The following is a 12,143-nucleotide window of genomic DNA, read 5'->3' as shown; positions in this document are numbered from 1 at the left end:
GGAACATGACACTGTAACAAAACGTTGAGAACAGTGGTTAAACCTACCAAGTTAAAAAAAAAAAAGCAGAAACACACAAACACCCATTTTAATTTTTTTTTCCATTAATTTAGATGCTTCACATCCTAATTGCACACAAAGATATTTCTGAAAAAAACCCACAAGTTACAGCTTCTTGGTATACTGTCTGTCTCTGGATTTTGGGGAAAAAAATCACTTGAAACATAGTTGTGTTAAACACCATCTAGCTTTGCCATGTTCCCCAGTGAGATGCTGCACTGGGAGGCTGGAACACACATAACAGCAAGAAGTGGTGCCTCCAGAATTTCGCACTAAAGCTTTAGCGGCTTGATTTTCAGAAAATGTCCTCAGTATTGCCCAGTGATCACTCTATGATGAAATTTCATCAAGGCAGTAGCACTACCAGGCTGTGTATCTTGTGATCAGAGCCTACCTTTGCTATCATGCACAGGAAAGATCCATGAAAAGTTAAATAGTGGAAGTTAGCATAAACCATAAATTTCAACTATATTCATTAATAATCAGTTATGAGAATCACACCAGCTTAGAGTATTCTAAGAAACAGTCATCTTTACCTGTTCTGTATTCTGTTGTCTCAACAAATAAACTGAGAATATGGAACAAATAATGTTCCGTATTCTGGCTCCAAAACTGTCTCTGGTATGATTCAGTAACTGACAGAATTCTGTATATTTTTTTTTTTTAAACTGTTCTATATTTGAGATTAATTTAAAACATTCACACAAACCAGCAAAGTTAAGAAAAACCCAGCACTGACTAAGATAGATGAATTTCCAGAAGCAGCATGAAAATGGTACTGTCTCTGGGGAACTCATCCTCCTTGTGCAGGGCACCCACAGTCACCATTGAAAGCTGTCAAAACCTAGCCAGTGTTTTCCTAGATGTTGCACAATTGCTATTTTTGAAGCTACAAAGTAGGAAAAATATTTGTTTACTTCTAAAGGTGAAGGTTAAACATCAGTGCTTATATGCGTACACTGAATTATACCAAAGTTAAAAGAAAACTGATGATAGGTGACCTTTGCAAGTGATTTTCCAAACACTCTTACAACTATTTAAAGCAACTTTTAACTATAGTAAGTGGCTTTGGAGAGGGGGGCTTAAAAAATATCCTATAATGAGAGAGCTGTAAGTCTCTTCCTTATATAAAAATAGACAGACATATGAGTAAGACACCCCAGGTTTGAATAACTACATGGCATGGATTTAATTGTCATGCTGCTCCCTGTGTTTCTGCCATGCAGAAGCATAGATTATCATTCCGTGTGAACTGGAATACAAGGAAGTCCATGTGGCACCCTTCTGCTTATCTGCTGGGGGCCCAGCAAACACCACCCAGCTTCTTCAGCTGAATTAAGTCTCAAAACATTCTATGAAATAAAGTGTAATCTTCATAGCAAGATAAAATACTCTTAGGAGCCACCTGCATTTACCCTTTAAAAAATGCCTCTTTAAATGTAAATTTAGCTTTCTACCAGACACAGTATTGCCATGGCAACAAATGCAAGAAAAATAAACGTCTTTATACAAATTAGAGTGGGTTTTTTTTTCCCTCTTAAACATACTTCACATGAAATAAACTATGCAGCTATGGAATTAATGTATACACAAACTCAGACAGTAAAAAAAAGAGTATCAGTCTTTTTCTGAAATGGTTCTCTGAGATAGAATCAAAAGCACAATTGCTTGCACAAAAGAAACACATTGTGTACTTATGCTATAAACTAGAGCTCTCATCTTGCAGTTTGCTCTACATGCACCGGAGTGCTACAGCCTTCAGCAGAGGACCTGCCTCCGCACAAGTTTACAGAACTGGAGTCTAAAATGTAATCTCTCCTAAGTAATTTATATCTCAAATGTCCTGGTGTGCAAGTTTGCTTTGTACAGTCTACTCCTGGAGAGGTTTGCTATTCGAGGGGCATATAAGTAGCGGTTCAAATTTCGCCTTTCACTGAATGCAATTGAGAAATGCATTCAGGTTAGGTTTAAAAAATATGATTGATGAGTGGTGTACTTTAAATTGCCACAAACAAACTTCTCTATCTCTTTCTGCATCTTTTACTCCCTACAGAGGTTGAGGTAAGAAGACACCCAAGATGGTTGGCATCATTTTCAAGACCCAAATCCCTGCATGGTAAAAATAAACTTTATTTTTATATTATTGTATCCTTTCCCAGGTCAAACTTTAAATGTCACAGTATAGAACTGATAGTGACAGTTTTCAAACAGTCATTGTTGAAATGTTCCATGTTTGTTTATTTACCCTCTTCTTTCTTTCCCAAGTCACTTTTAGCCTTTTGACTGCATCTGTTGTGTTTCAAGGCTGCAGAAGAGTTAAAATGCCTGTGCCTGGATTTTACCTATTTGAGGAGGTGAGGAATTCTGTGCTTGCCTGTGAAACAGAAACCATCCTGTGCTCACCTTGCACCTCTCATTGGAATAAGACAATAGGTTACAAAGATTAAGCTGTTTCTTCTTGCTGTATGGCAGGCAGGAAAACTACATATTATCCTCAAATATATGTAGAAGAACTGATTTCTGCTATATATGGCTATATATTGTGGTGCTAACCTTGGTATGTCATTGACTGTGACAGAGTCAGCAGGAATAGTGTTGAAAACAGCAACCTCTTCTTTCTCTGCCTGAACTGCTGATTGGCATGCTCAGTAGCATTGGCAGCTATTGCTTTGGGCACCACTCTGTTACATTTGTTGGTATGAAAAGAGTAAAGTTGAATGTTTCCAGCAATGGTATGGGCAGAACATTCTACAACCTCCTCTTCAGAGAAAAGATAAAGCAGTCCGTTTTGGAAAAATAATTGTCCCTTTACATGTACAAACAGTTACACATTACATGTAAAGCTGGTATGCAGAGTTGGATTGCAATGGATTAGCTAAGGCATCAGGGAGCAGTCAGTTTCCTCTGCATGTTTTGGCCTGCCAGATCATGAGCTTGACAAGACCATCTAGGCTGGGTCATGCTGTGCGCTGTCTTGCCCAGTGTCAAGCCTTGGGCAGTAGCTGTTAACACGGCATCTAAGGAAGGAACAAATGTAATAAGGCACACTGGCACTACTTCTTCCCACACGTACTCTCCTGTCCTTACAGTTACCTGAAGTTTTGGATCAACTACATGTAGCAGTCTGCACAGCCTATGTAAGGATGTGTCCTTAGACAGCCTTTGGGACTGAGTGCTTGTAAACAAGCATGGAGGAGAAGCACCTACCTGCGGCAGTTCATACGGGTGCTGCAGCCCTGGGGAGCCAGCCGGCTCCACAGCTCTGCTCTTAAAGTGCGGGCTTCAACCAGGTAAAGTGCTGCGCCCTTATCTAACCCCTTCAGCACATGCACAAGAGGCTGGGCATGCTCTGTCCCACAGCAGAGAGACCTGTATGTGCGAAATGAATGTTGTGACACATCCTACAGCAAATAGGATATGAGCGCATGGGAAATGCAAGTAAAAGGCAATGGTAAGGGGTCCCAACCTGCCTTTCTTCTGGAGTTGGTCGCTGCTCCGAAGGGAAGTGATAAGGAGAGAAAGAGTACCTTATTGCACTCTTAATTCACTTTATCTATTCCTTTCTCCTTCGTGGACAGGCCTGGTTGGTGCTGTGCAAAGGCTGTGTTCCCATGGTAGTCTAAAACCAGGCAGCAGTGCTGCAGGGCAAACCCACCGCGCTGGCAGGCCAGCCCCTTACCGGAGCGCCCCTCGGCAGGGCCGGGCCGAGCCGAGCCGAGCCGAGCCGAGCCGAGCCGAGCCGAGCCGAGCCGAGCCGTGCCGTGCCCGAGGGCAAACGCACCGCCCCTGCTCGCCTGCATCCACCCCTCCGCCACTGGCAGAGACTCGCCCCTCTTACCCCGCCCGCACCTCCCGCCGCGCACGGGTCCGCGCCGCCGCCAGGGCGCATGCACGAGCTTGCAGAGCCAATGGGGCGAGCGGGGGCGGGGCCACGCCATTCGGGCACGGGCGGCGGAGGGGCCGCGGAGCTGCTGCGATGGTCTCCTGGATGATCTCTCGGGCCGTGGTGTGAGTGCTGGGCTGCGGGGAGCGGGCAGCTGCGGCGGGAGCGGCTTGTCGCCCGGGCGTGGGCGGGCCCGGGGCTTCCTCCGGTGGGGCTGGGCCGAGGGTGGTGGGAGGGAGGTGGATCTCCTACCGCCTTTCCCCCTTTAACTTGTTCTCCTCTTCCCCCTGTCCTTCTCAGTTGGGCGTCCTGCGCCCGTTGAGCGGCCGTCGGGCCACTGCTGGGCCGCGGGCGACAGAGCGGCCGGGTTCGCCACTCCCGGCGCAGGTGGGGCGGCTTCCTCCGGTGCGGCGGGGGCCGCGTCGGGCAGAGCCAGCTGGGCTGTGGTGAGGGGAGCGGGCGCCTGGCTGAAGTGGCGCGGTTCTGTATCAGCCGACGGCTTAGAGGTGCTGTGTTTAAATAAACTAGTCCGCTTCTAGGAGTTTAAGGAATAGCAATCTATTCCCTCCCCTCTTCCTCCTCTCTCTCTCTCTTTCTCTCTCCCCCCTCCCTGCCCCCCCGAAATGGGCGAGGTAGTGGGCTCTGTGGTTCTGCCCGAGAGTGACGCTTAGGCTTGCCTGGCAGCGGTTGAGCTGTCTGGTGCCTGAGAGGGTCATTTCGCTCTCGGAAGCGCCCACGTAACTAGCACGGGGCACCCAGAGAGCACAGGTTGTCCTGGTCACACCTTGTGTCTTGCTGTAAGGGCATGTTTCCTAGGGCTGTAGAGGCAAGAAGCTTAGGCTGCTGGTGCCTGTCACATAAATAGTGAGCATTGCTTGTAAATTGATTCAGGTGAACCTATAAAATCTGTTTGGTAACTGTTTTTCTCTTTAACTTGTGCCAGAGCTGAAAGGGCTAGGAGAGCACTGGGGAGCAGGAAATGGGTGTCTGTGGTTAGTATAGGTCATCAGCTGATGTAGAGGTAGACTGACAGTGTTACTATTTACTGGTCTGTGTACAGCTGAGTTTTTGGCACCCAAAGGGGCAAACTTCCTTAGGTAAGAAGTACCATTTTATGTGTTGTCCAAGTTTTATGTGAGAAAAGGTAAACTCCAGTGCAGCCTCTAGTCTTTTCTTCTGCATAGTACTGTTCATTCATGAAACTTATGGGTTATTTTGCTCATTTGAATAATATTCCCTAATAAATGTTGAATAATACTTGAGCAGCTGAGTCTTCCTTGTGCTCCTTGCTGAGTAGCTCTGTGACTCTGGGGGCCTCAGTGCTTATTGGGTTGCTTGAGCTGAGATTTGCGGTGTGTGACTTTTTGCTAGGCAAATGAAGTGAATCTGCTCACAAAGCAGTCCAACAAATGTCTGAATTAATGCAAAGTATGGAGCAGAACTGTAGATTCAAAGCAGGGCTTAATAGGGTTTCCCTGTTCTGTTGGTGACAAACATCCCTGTTAAGCTGTCTGGTGTAATTTCATCTGAAAACTTTGTTGTCAGGAAGCCTTCTCATACTGCCACATGCATTTTCCTTCTGTAATCTAGCTACCTACATAAGTAGCAGTCACTCTCCCTCTCCCTGCCCTCCCTGAGATTTGTCAGACAGTTGAAACTTGTGAATAGAGCATCATGTTCCAGGATTGGCAAAGCATGACGTTGGTTTGGAAGAGAGAAGCTGTGAGAAGAATTGCTGTTGGTGTGCATTGTCAATGTGGTCTTCCCATAGCCAGTACACAAGCACTACAGCCAAGAGGCATACACTGACTTTCTGTACATCAAATGTAGCTGCTGAACCTGTTTCTGCTTTGTTATGTAAAAGCACTAACCAGAGAGTTTTTATTTTAACAACTTATTCTGTGTTGATTCTAAGGGTGACACCAAGTTATGACTGGATTCTAGTGAAGTTAGTTGCTTTTCCCCTGAAATGGATTGCTAAGGGTTGTATTTGATTTTTGAGGATTGAGTCCTTTCTGGGCCTAAACCAATAGACAGGGAATGAAGAGAATAGGTACTGCTATCCATGGGTTCACTGCAAGAGGCAATAAAAGACAATGTATTGTGCAGTTCTGTGTAGTTTGGTTTTCGGTTTGCTCTTGGTCAGTCATTTGTGTGCCCTAATTATTTTTGCTAAGAAGGGAGTCCTTGATATTATTTATAAATCTTTTCCACCTTTCTGTGTCCTTGTTTCGTAGCTGTGGGACTTGACTAGTTTTCCAGTGTTCAGCTTCCCAGGAAGGGGAAAGTGTTCAATGAGAACTTGGACGGCTTTGAGACTATTGTTTAATTTTGCTTAATAGGGCAAAATTCAGATGTAAAAGGAAGGTGGGAAGTAGCACAGAAGTAGCTGTGGTGTGATATAAGAGGTTTTAATTTCAGTGGTTTTGAGGCTGTCCTCCTTGACCTTTTTTTGTAGTGTCCACTATGTAATCTTCCTCAATTTTATCTGATTTTCTTCCTGGTCTCTTTCTAGACATACCTGTTCAGTGGCTTTGATTCTCTGACTTGTTTGTCATGAGTTCAGAAGGCATATACAACCTTTTCCTTAAAGGCCATAAGAAAGATAGAAATATTTTTAATCCCTATGTAGCTGCTGGGCCTGGGGTTGTCTCTTACGTAGTCTTGTAGTTTTGGTGTGGTGACTTTCTGTTCTGTAGGAGAGTGATGGATATCCTACATTGTCCGTAGCAAGTCCAAGAAGCCCTGTTGGGCAGCCATCAGGAATACTTATTGTCTAGACTAGTGACTGGAAGGAGTAGCAGTTGTTCAGGCTGCAGCAGGATTCTCCTCTTCTGACTGACCTAGTAATTTTCAGGGCAAAAAGAGCAGCAAAATATTAATTTGTAGGGGTGTCACAGTGCCCTCTGCTGACTTTTGACTTGGGGGATTTGTTCTGACATGCATGTCCGAAGCAAACTTGACTTCTGATTTGAGAGCTTGCAATTTGGGGTTAATCAACTCCCCTAGAATAGTTTAGGTAAAGCTCTAAGGAACTAGGTAATGGAACTACATACAATTCTTAATTGCATTGAATTGTCTCAGAGTTATGCACAGGAAACGGGGAGTCGTTCAAATTCACTGTTCCACATAATAATCTTGGGCAGAACATCTCCTTAATTATTCTTTTTCCCCTTTAGTTTATAGATGCTATTATACTTAGGCATCTAAACATGTGAAATACCTTGTACTAATTGCATGTCTTATTTCGGTCAAGAAGCAAGAGACTTGAAGCACATAATTAAAACATCTCTTCATTTTAGAGCTTTGTGTGTGGGGTGCTGTTGCAGTAAGTAGAGGTTGTTACGAACTCTAAAACACACTGGCTATTGCAACAATTTTCAGAATGATTACTGCAAGGTTTTTCATTTCTTCGCTTCCAAAACCAACAAAGAGATAGTAATTTCTCTCACAGGCTCAGAAAACTTCTCAGAATGGTACAGCTTCTCAAGTTCTTAGTTTTTAACGATGGGAATAGCTTTTTAAAAACTTGTGCTGCCCATCTTGGTAACTTCTAATAGAGCCTTTGCCTGACTTTTAGTCTGCTTTGATTACTCGTTCTTATCATTTGTGAGGTCTGAGCAACTGTGTACATGTCAGTTGCTGAGGCAGTATTTAATAGTAAACACGCTGAGTACTTGTCAGTCACAGCCTGGTATGGATGAGATCAGACTACCCTCTTTGTGCCAAGCAAAGATGTGAAGCATCCTCAATACAAAGTAGATGGCCATTTTGTTCTTGCAATCTGTTAAAGCATGCTGTCTGCTGTAATCTGTTAGCTTTTTTTTTTCTGTCCTCACTTAAAAATGAAAGTTCCCCCATCTGTGATGGTTTGTAACACTCTCTTTACCCCCATGTTTAAGTACATGTTTTTTTTCCAGTAAGGTTGGTCAGTGGTCATGACTGGTGGAAGGGAGGGTTTTAAATGGTCCACAGGAAGATGTATTTGTCATGGGTATTAGTAGTTTTCTGTCTGCTTGTACATATAATGCCTGCCTTCCCCACCCCCATTTTAGAGCCTTGCAAGGAGCAAAAGACGTACAAGTTAAAGATTTAGCAAGTGTTGCTTATTTCTAATATTAGTTTGTAACTGTAACTACAATAAGCGAGTCAAAAGACTGAGGCACACAGGAGGTGACCTGAAGGTAGGTAGTAGTGTTAGTCTCTTTGCCACTTTAGATTGGAGCTGTTTCTTTCATGGTAGTTTCCAAGGCATCCTCCTACTCTACTTTTAATGCCTCTGCTGTTGTTGTTCAGCCATTTCCAGATGTCCAGCTGCTGCTAGAATTACTAGAAATCTGAGAATAGGTGGCTGAAGCTGTAGCTTCAGTACTAATTGGATTGTCATCAGGAGCATCTGGCTTAGTGTGGTGGTGATGTTTTATGTAACTGTATGCTTTGATTGTAAGCCTAGATTGGGTCTTGCTCTTGGAATACAAATATTTTAGTTAGAAAAAGTAAGTACAAAAATACTTGCCCTCTTGTTTGCTAATCAACATGCTGTCTTGAAACACGCATAATTTATCAGATGGAATTAAATAACAATACCACCACATGCTGCATGGATGGAGTAGCTATATACAGCCTCATCTTCAAGTCAGAAGGACCATTTGTGGGAGAGTTTTGACTATTTGTAGCCTGCTTTTCTCCTGGCAGGATGGTTCCAGCTGAAGTGTGAAGGATGTCATATGCTGTTGGATGCTGAATGCCCGCTGGTATCCTTCCAGTTTAAAGGCCCATAAATTGCTGCTGCCCCTGTGGGGGAAAAGGAGTTGCTGTCATAGTGTGAGTGATTGAGATGGATAGATGTGCTGAAATGTCTGTCTCACCACAGAACTGCAAAGATTCAGTCACCATGTATCAGTTATCTTTGGCACTTCATACTATGCTTAAACAGATCTGGCTCATCTGTTTCTGGAATTGGCTGTCCTGCCCTTCACCCTGCCCTATCCTGTCCTCATTCCACTTTTCAGAGGGTCCAAAAGTTGTGTCTCTTTGTCAACCCAAATGAAAATTAGCATGCTTGAAAGAGGTCAGTCTTCTGCTTGTTGCAGTGAGCTGTGTCAGCTCGTGTAGTTGCTAGGTAAGTGCATGTTGAGAATGAAAAGTTGCAGGACAAAACCAGCATTGTTTCTGGCATCAGCATATTAGCAGACTGGTTAACGTGTGCTCTGAAACTATATACTTCACATGCACATTGCTGCTTATTCTTTTTTGTGGTGAAACTAGTTCCAGTAATAACGGTGCAGCTGTTGTAAGCTCTTCTAACCAAACGAGGTGTCAGATTTTTTTAAAGGGTCTTAAATTTTATAGGCTGAAATTTGTAAGCATATGTAAATCTAGGGATTAAGTGTATTGTCTTGTCTGTGTGAAAGTTTAAAAACATTTACATAATTGAGCAGTGAAATCATCAGAGCGCTTCTGTCAAGTAGTTCAGTTTCTCAGTCAGTCCTAATATGTACAGCAAGAAGGGTCTGCTCACTAAACTTGATTGGTAATACCTATTCTGTAAGTAAGTGCAGTGCAAAATGACTGGCTCTGACAAATTGTTAGAAGTAAGTGTCTCTGTTGCCTGCCTAGCGCACCGTTTTTGTAAATTAATGTTCACTATGCAGTCTAGCTGCTCTTTTCTCTCTCGTGTTTTGGGATAGTATAGATTCAGAGCATGCATGGTCAGTGTTAACAGCCCATGACAAGCGGGTGGACTAAAGCTTGCTCAAAACAGATGGAGCACAACTAGAGGCATACTGTGGAGTCTGGCATTCTTTCTTAATGATCTTGGCGTATACTCTGTTACAAAACGTGCTGAAATCCACATCTGTGTCCTATGTATTGTAGATAAAGAAATACCAAAAACTGCATGGTCTGGCACTAAAAGATGTTTCTAATTAAAGCAGACAACCTCCACTCTTGCAAGTCCAACAAACCAATATCTGCTTTGACTGAACATATTTTAGGCTCTTGAGCCTTTCTGCAATTTAAATGGAATGGCTTGTCTTCCCTGGTTATTTTGTATGTAGAGCCAACTGCTACATACAAACATGTAAGGCTGAGGAAGATCCGAAGCCAAATTCTGATATATTAAAAAAAAAAAAATTGTTTTGGCTCAATAACTTTTTAGTCCTTGCTAAGAAATTATTGAAAAATATATCTAAAACCATGTCTGGCAGAAAGTTCTGGTGCTTCATGTGTAAAGAAGTTTTCTCTGACCTTTTTGAACCATTTTATTCTGTTTTTGAAAGGTTGGAATTTCAAATCCTGTACTACTATATAAATTAGGTTTTTAGAGAAGAAAATATTACAGCTGAAAATAAAACGATCTGTTATGAATCTTTCAAATTTTAAAAACCCACCAGAACACAGTCTCACAATTTACTGCTGAATGAATGAGATGAGGTATGTAGTCTAGATAGGAAAGATTATTGCAGGGTTTTTGGTAACCAGTCTGACTTTAAACATGACGGGTCTTGATGGCATTGAAGAACCAATCTGATAAGATACTTTTGGACATACAGGAAAATAAAACATTCCATTGTGGCTAATGCTGTATTGAGCCTTTGTCAGCTGTCTCTTTCTGGTTCCATGTTTCACTGACAAAATAATAGGGCATTACTTCTGTTTCTGTTGTGTCTCACAGCTACTCTGCAAGCATTGACATGGAAGTGGGTTTAACTAGATGAATGCTTTACCTTTGGTTATCATCTTTGAAATATTGCTCTCATATTGCTCCAAGACAGTTGGAACTTGTATTTGGTGTTGAAAACTAAGTGCAATTTCTTTGAAAAGCCTTTAACCCAGCAGTTAAATGCAAGGATTCACAAAGCAGTATTTTTCCTGAAGTGTGTAGTCTGGCATAATGCTTTTCTTCTTTTCTGCTAATAAAGCTGTTGGAACTTGCAGTGGTCAAAGGGGAAAATCGGAAAACAGTTTGTGCTTATGCCTTCCTACCACTTTCTGGTTATTTCCTCCCCTACCCAGTTTTGTAACTCACTGATCAGAGCCATGGAAAGGAGAGTGAGGAAAGTGGTCACTGGGTTAGACATGCCTTGCTTAGTTTTGATAGTATAATAACATTATCTTAAACAGTTGCAGAAAAAAAAAGTTATTTATATATTTTTGTCTTTGTGCTTTTGTTCACTTTTGTCTGCTAATCTTTTTCCCCAGACTAGAGCTTTGTTCTAGAGCACATGGTTTCCTTTATGTCTCAAAGCATGTCTAGTTGAAGTGTATTTACTATTAGAATTTCTAAAGTCAGAAGAAGCTAACCTGTTCACATTTCCCAGCAGCCAACAGCTGAAAGTTTACTTGAAGACAGTATACCCACAGAAACATAAAATACACATTCATTTAAAATGTGTATTTCAGTCATTAGTTTGCTGTATAAGCAGGGTTGGTTTTACTGTTCTACATATAGAACTTTGTTATTTTTTTCTTGAATAAAAGTTAACTTTGAATGCTTGAGACAAAATGGAATTTATGTTTGTGTAAAGGTAATGCGAATCAGGCAAATTACCTTTCACCTTTCTGGAAAAGCACACTTATACTTGCTCTGTATTTTCTGGTTTCTTAGCCTGTTTACATATTACCAATAAAATGTATTTGTTTTAACAGAATTATATAAAAAATGAACTTTTGATTTATTAGTATAGTGTGCATTATCTATATTTAAGAACCAAACCTACCTTTCAAACTAGTGCTAAATAAAAAACAGTAAATGATTTGGGTTCAGAAGGGAGGAAATGGCAATATTTTTTGGCATGGTATATTTGACATTAAGGTTAAGTTACTAGTACAACTATATGAATAAGTTTGTTAGAGATTTAGTGTGTTGTCAGTTCCTGACTTGGTGTCTAACAGCATATTCACAGAGTTCTGTAGGTACTGGTTATAACTGAGGAAACTTGTATACTTGAGAATGACAAGTCCAGATGTTATCTCAGCGGTTATCTGCTAAATACAAATTTCATAGAAGTGTTTTCCTGTGTACAAGTTTGGTTTCTGAATGCTCAAAAGAGGCTTCAGAAGTACCTTTCTGTGTCATAAGAGTTAACAGAATTGTTTGGAAATCACGATCTTTAAGGCACAACCTGAGATGCAAGTAACTTGTGATGGTCAAAACAAAAAACCCCTGTTGTCTGGAGAAGAGGTAATAAAGGCTAAT

The 12,143-nt window shown here is 41.9% G+C and overlaps 1 protein-coding gene and 1 long non-coding RNA gene across 3 annotated transcripts in view; one reads left to right on the top strand and one right to left on the bottom strand.

Annotated features, from left to right (window-relative positions):
* Positions 1-173: 173 nt before the first annotated feature.
* Positions 174-3,741, bottom strand: LOC134171586 (uncharacterized). Of its 2 annotated transcripts, XR_009967669.1 has the most exons (4): positions 3,588-3,741; positions 3,268-3,429; positions 2,614-2,741; positions 174-949 (listed from the first exon to the last, which is right to left on the bottom strand). It is a non-coding gene; the product is annotated as an uncharacterized LOC134171586 (long non-coding RNA). The 2 variants fall into 2 exon arrangements; XR_009967670.1 differs by having other exon boundaries at positions 3,268-3,741.
* Positions 3,742-3,983: 242 nt separating this feature from the next.
* REEP3 (receptor accessory protein 3) overlaps positions 3,984-12,143 on the top strand; it is a 41,965-nt gene continuing 33,805 nt past the window's right edge. Inside the window, exon 1 of the mRNA XM_062633976.1 lies at positions 3,984-4,068. Within this exon, the coding sequence (XP_062489960.1) occupies positions 4,037-4,068 (32 nt within the window). The 5' untranslated portion in view covers positions 3,984-4,036. The remainder of the gene's footprint in view (positions 4,069-12,143) is intronic.

Source organism: Pezoporus occidentalis, unplaced genomic scaffold (assembly GCF_034315485.1).
Source record: "Pezoporus occidentalis ecotype Australia unplaced genomic scaffold, CSIRO_AGI_Poc_V1 ctg41, whole genome shotgun sequence".
Lineage (NCBI taxonomy): Eukaryota > Metazoa > Chordata > Aves > Psittaciformes > Psittacidae > Pezoporus > Pezoporus occidentalis.
Note: the sequence above shows the minus strand (reverse complement) of the source record. Positions and strands in the feature narration are given on the sequence as shown.